Source organism: Quercus robur, chromosome 6 (assembly GCF_932294415.1).
Source record: "Quercus robur chromosome 6, dhQueRobu3.1, whole genome shotgun sequence".
NCBI classification, from domain to species: Eukaryota; Viridiplantae; Streptophyta; class Magnoliopsida; order Fagales; family Fagaceae; genus Quercus; species Quercus robur.
This window is the reverse complement of record NC_065539.1, coordinates 49,721,139-49,733,314: the sequence shown is the minus strand read 5'-3', so window position 1 is coordinate 49,733,314 and position 12,176 is coordinate 49,721,139. Positions and strand designations below refer to the sequence as shown.

Here is a 12,176-nt window from a genome sequence, read left to right as displayed (position 1 = left end):
TGTTTTCATGATTTGATGGGATAGTATTAAATTAAAAAAATTGCGGTTTCAAAATAATAATTCATTTTCAATCAGTAATGTCTCTAGGTTCAGATCCTTTATTATACACAAAAACCAATTTGTGTCTTTGCCTAATGACAAGAATGAATCAATTATTATGAAATGGATTAAAAAATGGCACCTTCAAAATAATGATTCATTTTCCATCAGTAAGGTCTCTTCTTAGGTTCAAATCCTTTATACATAAAAAAACCAATTAGTATCTTAATCTAATAACAAAGAATAAATAAATTGTATCTTAGTCTAATAATAAATTATTATAGAATGGATGTCATAAGATGAAGTCTATTTTATCTATTAAAGCAAAAACAAAAACAAAACAAAAGGTAACATAATGACGTGACCGAGAGAGAAGGAATATTAGTATATTATGGCTGGAATAATGAATTGCTATTTTTGAGAGATGACCTAGGTTTCCTTCACTCATTTCATGATAGTGGATCGTGTTTGTATCTAGACATGAGTATTTAACTACATGGATCAATCTTAATGTGGCATATTTAATAGTAATGTCAAAATCCATCAACCACTAGTTTAAAAACACGATCCATTTAACACACTTAACACATAGGTCATGTTGGGTTGATACAAACAAACTTATTTCAACATTTTTAATAAACATGTATAGAGTTGATACGACCAAGACCCATTTCAACCTATTTAAAAAAAAAATGCCGAAAATGAAGAATTTGTTAATATAACCATTAAAACTCTTTTAAGTTCTAATAACTCAATTCATTATTTAAAACTCAAAATTAAAGTCAAATAAAAATAAAAATTATTTATATGAATTTGGTTATTGTGGATCAAATGCAATCCACTTTGACACGATCCCATTTGTACTAAACACTAAATCCAAACTAATATTATTTTTGCTTGTGTTTCCGGATGTGTCAAACATTAAAAGAACCTAAGACTACATTATTTTATACCATAACTTTGACACAACACTGATAGGATAAAATAAAGATAACTAATAAAAAATGGTAGGTTAATATAAAAAAAGTGACAGATCATCGGTTATAATTTACCGCGTAAAGATAGTTCCGGTAAACAGCCTGGTACTAGAATTGTCAAACATTTCTATTTTTTACCCTTACACGTACGTAAGCAGTGACGCTGTCTTCTCTATAAGACCTGAGATTCCCTCCACTTTTCTCCTCAGTCCTGACTTTCACACTTCAACACTGCCACTCAAAATTGTAAAGATGTCAAGCTCTCAGTGCTTTGAGAACCCACCAACTCTGAGCTCAACCTGTGGAGCAGGGACAGTCCAAGAATTTGGAGGCCTTCAAACCTATATCACTGGCTCTCCAGATTCCAAGCTTGCCATCCTTCTCATTTCCGATGTTTTTGGTACCACCCCATCTTACTTGTGTTTCCTTCTTCACTATAACATGCACGTAAATGTTAAATTCTTGAATCTATAATTCAAAAAGTTTAGAGATGTGGGTTTTGATCAGTTTTTTTAATTGATAATAAACATTTAAAGGAAAACAAACAAACAAAAAAACTTTTTTTGCCATCTGGGTTTGGATGATTTTGTTGTTATTCAATTTATAATTTCACAACTTTCACTTATATTCATATGTGTGTGAATGTGGAATTTGCTTTTTTATGTGATACATAGATTTGACAATGTTCCTTGGAGCTACAATTTAATTTTTGTATCATCTGGTGATGTTTTGCAGGGTATGAAGCACCCAATTTAAGGTACGATGATTTCTTTGTTTTACTGGATCAGGTGTTTTGTAACTTACTAAATGGTTCAAATCAATAGAGGCAACTAGTTACATATTTTGGTGCTTGCTTCCATTTTAGAAGAAAACTGTCACTCAAAATAAGAGGATATAATTTTGTGACAACATTAGTAAATTAGATAATTGAAGGAAAAGCACAGAAACATAAGATTGGTTTTGAAAGCATAGCTAGCTGAGCTTATAAATCTTTCGTTCTCTAGGATTAAGGATTTCTTCACAATACATGTACTAGGTGTTGGGAAAAACTAGCCACTTCTTGGTGAGAGCAAAGTCTCCACCAGGATTGTCAAGCAAGTCTAAATTTTCTGTTTTTGTTTGTAATTCTTAGGCTGATTTATGTCATTTTGCATGAAGCAGTCTCTTTTCAATAAAATTATCTTATAAAAAAAAAATTCTAAATTTACCAACACAGAGGTATTGGAAATTAGCCACGACAAATACCAAGGCTAAGCTGGCTATATATGCAATATCGAATATAAGAGACAAATTATCAAACACATAGAAGGCATACACAATGCACACACAAGATTTACTTGGTTTACACTAAGCCTACATCCATGGTTTGCACACCGAACAAATTATTATAGACAACAAGTTACAATGGTTTTCTACTCAAGTTTTATCACACAACTTGAGGTTACACAACAATGAGACCCCAAACACCTTTCAGACACTTGCTGTAGGGGGAAAGAAAACTCACACCCAAACCCTTATCTCTTTCACTTGTGTGTTCTCTTAGCCTCTTTTGTATATCTCGCTATCTATGTGTTTGTGCGTTTGTGTGTGTCTATTGCTTTGTGTGCTGGAAGTTCCCGCCACTTAGTTTTATAAAACGCCTGATGGCTTGGGGCATGAATAAGTGAAAAAGCCCTTATGGGTCTGGACCAAACAGGACCCAACACTAGTAATTTGAAAATTTTCACATAACTAAATGTGTTGTTAACTTCATGGATGCCATTATTTTACAATTTTGTTTCTCTGCCTGCAAAAAGTCATTCAAAGGATGATGATAAACAAGCAACCCTTAATATGGAGCAACACCAGGCCTATCATGGCTATAATATTTTGACATCATTTTAAATATATTTCAAAGCCTTTGGAGGAATGAAAATTTTAGCTAATCAAATAATGTGAATTAGCAAAAGAAATGTATTATTTTATTACTGTGCATAAAATGGATCTAAATGTGAGTGGAGAATTGAGAATTTCACTGATTGATTTTATGAGAATCATGAAACAAGAAATGTGAATACAAGGATGAGCTCATAAACTTTACGTCTCTGATTTCAAAGAAGAATAAGAAAAATGAAGTAGCAAATATCTATAAGGGAAAATTATTTAAAAATAAAAAATAAAAACAAACCATTGTGGTTTGCTTGTAAAACAAACTTTGAATTGTGACACACAACCACCTTGTGGTCATGGTTTTCTTTTAACCATAACATTTTTCGTTATTGTTGATAGTGTTTGCCTCACATGGACACTTGCACACCCTAGAAGGTTAAAACAGAGAAAAGTTTCCAACAGTTATAAAGGCTTAAACTTAAATGACTCAATTTTAGCCTTTATGGTTCATAGCCGTCAAAAAGAGGTGGGAAATATTCATGTCTTTTTAGTCTCTGTTTGAATTGTGTAAATGCATGTGTGAGGCATGTGTTATTTACCATCAATAGTAACGGAAGATGTAACAGTTCCAACTAAAACACGACTACAGGGGTGTTATGTGTTACATTTTAAAGTTTAGTGGGTCTCCGTGTTTTACAGCAAATCATAAGGGTTTTTTCTTTTTCTTTTTCTTTTTGGTAGTTTTCCCATACTGATTTTAAGAGCTTGTAAAGCAAACTTGTTCCTAATTGTTATTTGTTCTTCTTGTGCATATGCATTCTAAATATAAAATTTCCAGGTCACAAGTCTGAAACAGTAAACTAAGTACAGGATACATACTTTTCTTCTTCTCTTACCATATAAATGATTTTTCTCATACCACCTAGTAGTCTTTCACATGCTAATGATATATTCAACCATAAATTATCTAAGCTCAAGCCAAATGATATCCAGTTGTCCTCTATAGTTTGAATTGGTGGAAGTAAATGTTGTTCACTAGTATGAAATTAATATTATGCATTGTCTTGCTGTGAAGGAAACTTGCGGACAAAGTTGCGTCAGCTGGATATTTGGTGGTAGTTCCTGATTTTTTTTATGGGGACCCTATTATTAATTTTAATGACCCTACATTTGATCGAGACTCATGGCGAAAAACTCACAACACGGTTAGTTCCTTGCTTCTCAGTTGCAATCTATGGATGGGCATATGACAAATTGTGCAAGAATCAAGAAATCAAACAGGGCACATATTGATTTGCCTTTGATGTCCAAATTGAACATTTATGCATGTTTTGTTCAGGGCCTTAGTTGATTGAAATAAAATGGCTTATTATCTATTATGTATGGCTTGAACGTTTCTGATTGCTTTGAGCTGAATTTGAATAATATTTCCTTCTAGGATAAAGGATATGAAGATGCCAAACCTGTGCTTACGGCTCTGAAGAGTAGAGGAGTTTCTGCCATAGGGGCTGCAGGTTTTTGCTGGGGAGGTAAGTGTTTTGCTTTCAATTTTAAATTTGTTGTATGACTTCATGCTTGAATGATTGAAATTAGTTTTTGCATAGAAAACCTAGAGTGCTTCAGCTACTAATATCTAGCTTCCCTTCAAATTTACCAGGGAAGGTAGTAGCGAAATTAGCAAGTTCTACTGACATTCAGGCTGCTGTCGTGTTACATCCTGGAAAGATCACGGAAGATGAAATTGATGGTTAGTCTCCCACTTGTCAAGCTCATGCTAATTAATGCTACTGATTGCATGTTGTCTGAGATGTTAAGGTTCATTTTTTTTCAGATGTTAAGGTTCCTATTGCTATATTGGGAGCTGAGATTGACCATACTTCCCCACCTGAACAATTGAAAGAGTTTGGAAAGAAGTTGTCAGAAAAATCTGAGGTAAGACCTAAGAAAAGGTCATTCCTTGATTCTCTCATCATGATTTTAAATTTTATAGATGTGAATGTTATGTTCCAATTTAAAACATTTGTCGAATTAAATTTGCCATCATAGAATATTTACAGCATTTAATGAAGCCTGGGTAATAATCCTGGAATTTCAAGACATATAATTAATGGTCAGAAAAAAATTTCTCTCAATAAGAAAGCATAATCTCTTCGAAGTTCCAGCATTGGGGCATGTAAATATTCTGGCTACTTTTATTAAATATGTTATTTCTTCTTCCAACAACAAACATGGAGTGATTTTTCTGCTTTGCAATGTCAAAATTAACAATAATTCAGTTGCTTTTATTTAACCTCCTATTATGTATATCTTACAGTTTGATAGCTTTGTGAAAATATTCCCTGGTGTGGCTCATGGATGGTCAGTGAGGTACAATCTTGAGGATGAGTCAGCCGTCAAGAGTGCAGAAGAGGCCCAATTGGACATGTTAAATTGGTTTACCAAGTATGTCAAGTGAAAATTGTTTATACATGAAAGTGAACTCTCTGGGTTTGAACGTGCTTGTAAGGCAATGTGCCTAGAAGACTAATTTTCCATGTATTGTATGCAGAAATCAGCATCCTTGTTTCTGAAATTTGGTGATAATTACATACTCATGGATGATTATTTTACTAATGATATTATTTTCAATTAGTACAATTTAGAATGTTGATTGAAATTGTCTTAATTAAATGGCCAATTCTTGTTTGCCATTCATTTTATTTGAAGCTATATGTTCACTTCAAAGTGCAAGACTCTACTAAAGCATGAGATATGAAAATATTACTCACAAGGCATATACAGAGAAAGGTATTAAACTTGAATTGATGCCTAGCTACAGCCAGCACAAAGTGCAGTCTTCCAGCTAAATTTCAGTCATGATATTACAGTATATGATAGTCACACATAGTGCGGGATATGCAATGCCACGTTAGCTGAATTTTAGTTAAAATTGTGAAAGCATGTTTTCATTAATTCCCGATTATAACTGAATGGAAACAACCCCCCCTCCCCTCCCCCCAATCAAGCAAGAAAGAAACAGCTCTTCCCACGGCAGACTCACCATTGAGTCTATTTATCATTATGGAAAATTAGTGTATCAAGATGTCAACTTGAGGGAGACTCACCGTTGAATCTATTTATCATTATGGAAAATTAGTGTATCAAGATGTCAACTTGAGATCTTATTTCGGTTCCAAACGTCCACATACAAGACTCACCTTTGACTTTTGTCTCGTAAGGTGTTTTATTATACATTTTCCCAAAAAGAACATTAGTACATATTTTTCTGCTCTTGCAAACTGATTTACTTTAACATCAAGAAGAAAAAAAACGCTAATTTTCCAAATTACACGCATTGAGGTCTTTTACAATCGTCTTTCATTAATTTTCATCTCTAAAGAAACAACTCTTAAGAAACCCATTGCAGAGCAGAACAAAATGCAGACCAAGATTCACTAATTATAATCACCAAACATCTTGGACAAATACAGAACCAGCCAAGCAAAATGAACCAAGAACAAATTCCTACCACTTCACACCATTCCACCTCAATCTCACTCGCGGCGATACCTTATGTAATAAACACATAAAACGTCATTCTCGCATGCTGTATGGATCTCACAGACATAAAAGAATTATGCCATGTATGCCCATTGCATAACATACTTTATGCTCTACACATTGCCTTAACTTACATGAAAAACCATGCATAAACCCCAAACATTATTGCAAAGATTGGAAATTGTTTAAGCTCTCACTTGCCATTGAGTCTCTGTACAACAGTGATCAAGCCCTGAGTGCCAAGCTTCCCATCCCCATTAGCCACCATCCCAGAAAACAACTGCTTACACAATGCTGCCCCAGGTAAAACCACAACCTTCTCATCATCACCTTGCTCCACAACATCCACACCCATCCCCAAATCCTTCACATGATATTCTGCAAACCCACCTGGCCTAAAGTCCCTCCCTATCATCCTCTCCCCAAACAACTCCATCACCATCGACCCCGCCGCCCCACTCCTCACCGCCTCGAAGAGCTGCCCAACATCCAAACCCGCCTTCTCCGCAAACACCAACCCTTCACTCAGCCCCAACAAATTCGCTCCCACAACAATCTGATTCCCTATCTTACAACTCTGGCCGCAACCCGCTAGACCCATATACGTGACCTTCCCTAAAATATCAAACAAGGGTGTCAGCCACTTCACAACTTCACCATCACCACCAGCGAGTATGGCCAATTTCCCATCTCTAGCACCAATGTCGCCCCCGGAAACCGGGGCGTCGACAGCCCAGCAATCTATCTTGCGTGCAGCGGAGAAAATTTCGCGTGCGAGTGCAGGGTGACTGCTGGTAGTGTCAACAATGACAGAGTTTGGATTTAGGCCGGAGAGGAGGCCATCCGAGTCGAGGACAATTTGTCGAACATCTGGTGGGTGTCCGAGCATGGTGAAGATAACATCGCAGGAACGAGCGAGGTCGCGTGGGGAAGAGGCGAGAACGGCGCCTTGGGATTGGAGAGAGAGGGATGAAGGTTTGGAAGGGTTGCGAGCGTAGAAGGAGAGTGAGTAACCGGCAGAGAGGAGGCGAGAGGCCATGGCAGCGCCCATTACGCCTATGCCGATCCAACCTATGCGAGTTTGGGAAGGAGTGATGGGGTTTGGGAAGGGAGTCCCCATTTGATTTGATTTGATTTGCAGTCGTTGAATATTGAATCTTGTTCTTCTGGCTTTAATGGATTTGGTTTGGGTGATTCAATTAAGATAAGAGGCTCTTTTTGTATCAACATTACTACAGTACTCATGGTAATCGGCCTACCGTATTTTCAGTTAAGTGCATATTGGCCTGTTTGGGAAGTGTTTGATAATATTTGTACCGTGGTTTAAAAAGTGCCATAAAAACAATTATTTAAAATATTCATTATGCAAAAAATGTATTTTCAAAAGTGAAAAAATATAATTGTGTATTTAATATGTGTGTGTGCTTATTTTTTAAAGTGTGGGATCTACAATTTTTAAAATATTTACAAGTGCTATTGAGTAATATTGTTTGAATACAGAAAACTGGTAAAACAAGTTTTCTAAATTCATTGTTTAAACATCCTAAAATGAGCAATTGTTATGAGTGGATTAGGGCCCGTTTGGTTTGAGATTTCTAGTATTGTTATTTAAAATGATGTGAAAACTATGGTTTAAAAGGTGTTAGGAAAACACGTGTTTACAGTATTCATAAAACAAAAAATGTGTTTAATACCATATTTCAAATAACATATTTCAGTGTGTGAAAAAACATAATTATGTGTTTGGTATGTGTGTGTGTGTGTGCGTGTGTTTTTTTTTTTTAAGATGATAAGTGCGCCCCCTAGTTGGAATTATAGAAGGAAGCTTTATGTGTTGTCTAATCAAGTGGGCCTCACGTTTTTCTAAATATTTACAAAAGTGTCATTGAGCAACTTATATCAGTGAACTTATGGCAGTCCAGCAGTGTAATGACATGAGTGCAGCAGTGGAAAGTCCATATGTCATGATAAATCTCTTCATGGCTTGACATTGAGAGCATGTATCAACAAGTCAGGATCTAAACTAAGCATCATGTTGTACTCTTAAGCAAAGATGTCAATGTACTTTTCATTAGGTGGAGAATGTTGAGAGATAGGTGGCTTGGCATTTCACCAAACATCTTGAACATAATAATGTCATGACTCAACTCCGTGAGCTGCTGGATTAAGAGATATTGAGCGTGTGATACATTGGAGTTGAGATCTTCTTCATGACATGTGACTCTAGACTTTTAGAGGCATGATAAAGCTATACTTTATGAGTCCTCATTGGAGTCGCCAAAATGTTGGGGGCGATTTTTGCGCGTAGCCACGTGTCTCTTGCTAGAAGTGTGACTTTGTTAAGCCCAGATTTGTTTTAGGGAGTTCAACTCGGAACTTGACATTGGGCCACATAGACTAACGACTTCTAGTGTATTTTTAAGCCTACAAAATAGATGAAGCCCAAAGTCTTAAAATCATGACAATGGTTGAAATAAATAAATAATATGCTTAGCGTGATAACTTTGATTAGATGGTGAGTTGATACGTTATTATTATGTATATTAAGTGATGTCCTATATTAGAAAATAATTAATTAGGTACCAAATGTCCAACAATGGGATGAGTCCAACAGTCCATATCCAATTGCGATTCACGGTTCATGTTCAAATAATAAGGTATGTCCAGCAATGGTTCATGTCCAAATAATATATGTCAAATGATAGTTCGTTTCCAAAAAATATATGTGCAACGGTGGTAGATCGATTTATTAATATGTATATTCATTAATGAAGTACTAGTGAGATCATATTTATTAAATGGTGAGATATTATTAAAGTAACTTGCATCCAGCGGTGCAATAACAATGAATTAACATGTACTTAATAATGTAATCTTGAATATAGAGAGATTTTGACTTATCTTGACAGTTTGTAGCTCCAGTCGTAGAACAGCAGTGGACTTATGGTGTTTCAGTAGCATGATAAAATGAGTCCAGCAGTACAATATGATATTGTGAGTCCTTCTGTGGTGACTTCATGATTGAAGGAGAAGAATGGGTGCAACTGGAGGGAGAGAGAGCATGTTCAGTCATGTACATAGGTTGGTTAAGTTTATCCCCTTTCATCATGCACGTAAATGACTTTTCCCATGTAATGCTCTTTTAGTTTTTTAGTCAAATATGAGTGATGTTTCCTTCCATGAGAATGACTCTTAGTATTGTAAGTTTTTGCCTTTCATAAGAAGGGCTTTTATTATAAATATACGTCTTCCATGGGAAAGGGCTTTTAGTAACAAATTCTTAGAAGAGTGTTTGATATGTTTTAAGATGTGTGAAGGAAATATATATATTTTGTGAGATATGGTGTTTGTAATATGTATAGGAATTATATGTAGATACTTTGTTGGACATGGATCTTGTACATGTATATTATGTGAGACATGGAGTTTAAAGATATATGAGAAATATGTATGAGTATTTTGTGAGGAATGTGTTTATAAAATATATGGAAGTGTGAGATAGATAATATGAAGGTTAAATAGAGTAAATAGATGAGATTATAGCTGCTGCCGAAGTGGTTTTTTGTGTTATGTCATGGGTTATGTTACTTTCTAAGAAGAGAGATCTTGTATGAGAAATAAAGAATGAAATGGAGATGTATTTTTGGGCAGCAAAATGATGAAGTTTCAGAATATTAAAGTGTGGCAAAGATGGATAGTGTATAATGGTGTGGTGTAATAGGTGTGATGTAATGGTGTTATCTAAGAAGAGATATTTTTGTAAGGGAGATGGAGAAGTATGGAAAAGTTTAGAAATATGTGCAGCAAAGTGAATGAAGTTTCAGAATATTAAGGATGAGAGAGGGATGGGCCCCTTTAGTGTGTAGCTTGGTCCTCTTTATATAGAGCCAAGTATGTAACTAAATTAGAATTAGTTGAAGGGAAATTTAGCAAATAAGCAAAAGTCTTTGACAAAGTAAGTGATTTCATTAGTGAGTTTTTGTTTTTTACACAAAAGAAGAAAATTTGAGACTTTAATACTATTGGAGCTGTTGTTACAGCTGTTTTCTATTACAGTTGTCAGTCACAGTTGTTACAGCTAGCTAATGTCATCTGAATGACAACTTTTGTTGGAGGAAAATATTTGGTATTAAATTCATGATTTGGCTAAAAATGGTAAGATAATCTTTATGAGATCCTTCTATTTCTGGTACTACAGTTGGAGCTGTTGTAGTTTCTGCAGAAGCTGTTGTAGTTTCTGCAGAAGCTGTTGCAGCTTTTGCTGGAGTTGCTATTGGTATTTTTGGCTAAGTTTCCTCTTTTTGGAAAATTATATGTTGAGTTCATATATAATTTGGGTAAGTAATAGACTAGTTAGTTGATATTTGATGAAGTTTTAGAGATGTAATTATGGTCTTTTTGTATTTTAACAAAATCTTGGAAAGTAAGGAGAGTATTTAACGGTAAATATGAGATACTAATATATATTTAGCCATGTGCTTGGAATTGATTTAGATGATAATAATATAATTTATATGAAATACTATAATTACATTTTTGAACTTATATTATATGATGAACATTAATTTTTATGTAAAGAGCATGGGTAGTTTTATCATTTTAAGTGTTATGTGATATGAGAGGCTTACCAAATGTTACCTATTGCACATTGATCCGTCAGAGTTCAGGGAATTGTGGAAGACATGCCAAGCAACATGCTTTCCTTTATCATCTTTGAACCACTGGAACTTTACTGAATATACTTCTTGGCCCTCCAAACCACGACTCCCAAAATTCCCCTGATGAGACTCATGAGCTTGGATCATGAGCCAAAAGTGAGATGTTCTTCCATGAGCTTGAACTATGGGCTTTGATGAGATTATATAGCCATGAGTTTTGGTCCATGGGCTTCGATGTCATTTTGTGAATATGGACTCTTTTGGGCTTTAAAAGAGATCTTCCCAAAATCTATGATAATGTTGATGTGGTACAGGTTGCCAATGAAATGAAGCCATGTGATGTGAAAAATTTGTCCTCAACATTCAGCCTCCCGAGTGTAGGGGCTTGCTTTGCAAGGGCTTGTCTTGCAAGGGCTTGTTTTGCAAGGACATGCACGAGTGAAGATGTTTCTTGAAGACTTTGTAAATGAGCGAATCTAATGTTGTTGGCTGCTAGAGATGATGGCTGATGGTAAAATAGGCATTGTTGGACATATGGGTTGCATTGGCTATCTCATGGGTTCAACGATAATAAATTGATGTAGTTGAAACTTCCACAGATGGAGTGGTAGCTTTGTTGATCAATACCCAATTGTAGCCCCCAGAAATGGAACCTTTGAATCAATGAATCAAGCCCGTAGAGGCGTTGGATAAGCATAGATGGGGAATGTGGGAGGCACCTTGACAAGTTTAGCAGTGGAATCTTGGCACTTTTGATGTTTGAAACAGCTCAGACACCTGTGGTAATGATCTGATATAATGATGTTTTGCTTGAATATGCTTGATTAGTAGAAGTCTGACTGCTGGAGGTGTCTGTATAGACTACAATATCGCTGGTATTTTGAACATGAGCAACTAGAGTTCTGATTTGAATGTAACCACTGGATTCCTTTGTAAACTAGGACATGGCGTATCTAGCAGTTGAGATGATCATTTTTTTTTTTTTTTGGTAGCAAAGAGATAGTTGAGATCTTCTAGCCATAAGGAGCTTGTTTTGTTTGTCTAGGCAGGTTGCTGGATATGTGTTTAGTTACAGCTGGAGTAATCTTTTCTT

The 12,176-nt window shown here is 35.4% G+C and overlaps 2 protein-coding genes across 2 annotated transcripts; one reads left to right on the top strand and one right to left on the bottom strand.

Annotated features, from left to right (window-relative positions):
* Positions 1-1,208: 1,208 nt before the first annotated feature.
* LOC126689280 (endo-1,3;1,4-beta-D-glucanase-like) lies at positions 1,209-5,522 on the top strand. The gene is made up of 7 exons (XM_050384427.1): positions 1,209-1,416; positions 1,752-1,773; positions 3,961-4,090; positions 4,324-4,414; positions 4,543-4,632; positions 4,717-4,817; positions 5,200-5,522. Exons 1-7 carry the CDS (start codon positions 1,269-1,271, stop codon positions 5,338-5,340), a joined length of 723 nt encoding a protein of 240 aa, XP_050240384.1. The 5' UTR covers positions 1,209-1,268; the 3' UTR covers positions 5,341-5,522.
* A 697-nt stretch (positions 5,523-6,219) lies between these two features.
* Positions 6,220-7,711, bottom strand: LOC126689275 (probable 3-hydroxyisobutyrate dehydrogenase-like 2, mitochondrial). Its single transcript, XM_050384415.1, has one exon. The coding sequence runs from the start codon at positions 7,543-7,545 to the stop codon at positions 6,619-6,621; it is 927 nt and encodes a 308-aa protein (XP_050240372.1). The 5' UTR covers positions 7,546-7,711; the 3' UTR covers positions 6,220-6,618.
* Between the last annotated feature and the right edge of the window lie 4,465 nt (positions 7,712-12,176).

Coding starts and splice junctions, on each gene's coding strand:
- LOC126689280 (XM_050384427.1), top strand. CDS start 1,269: ATGTCAAGCTCTCAGTGCTTTGAGAACCCACCAACTCTGAGCTCAACC. Junction 1,774..3,960: donor TATGAAGCACCCAATTTAAG/GTACGATGATTT, acceptor CTTGCTGTGAAG/GAAACTTGCGGACAAAGTTG. Junction 4,818..5,199: donor AGTTGTCAGAAAAATCTGAG/GTAAGACCTAAG, acceptor TATATCTTACAG/TTTGATAGCTTTGTGAAAAT.
- LOC126689275 (XM_050384415.1), bottom strand. CDS start 7,545: ATGGGGACTCCCTTCCCAAACCCCATCACTCCTTCCCAAACTCGCATA.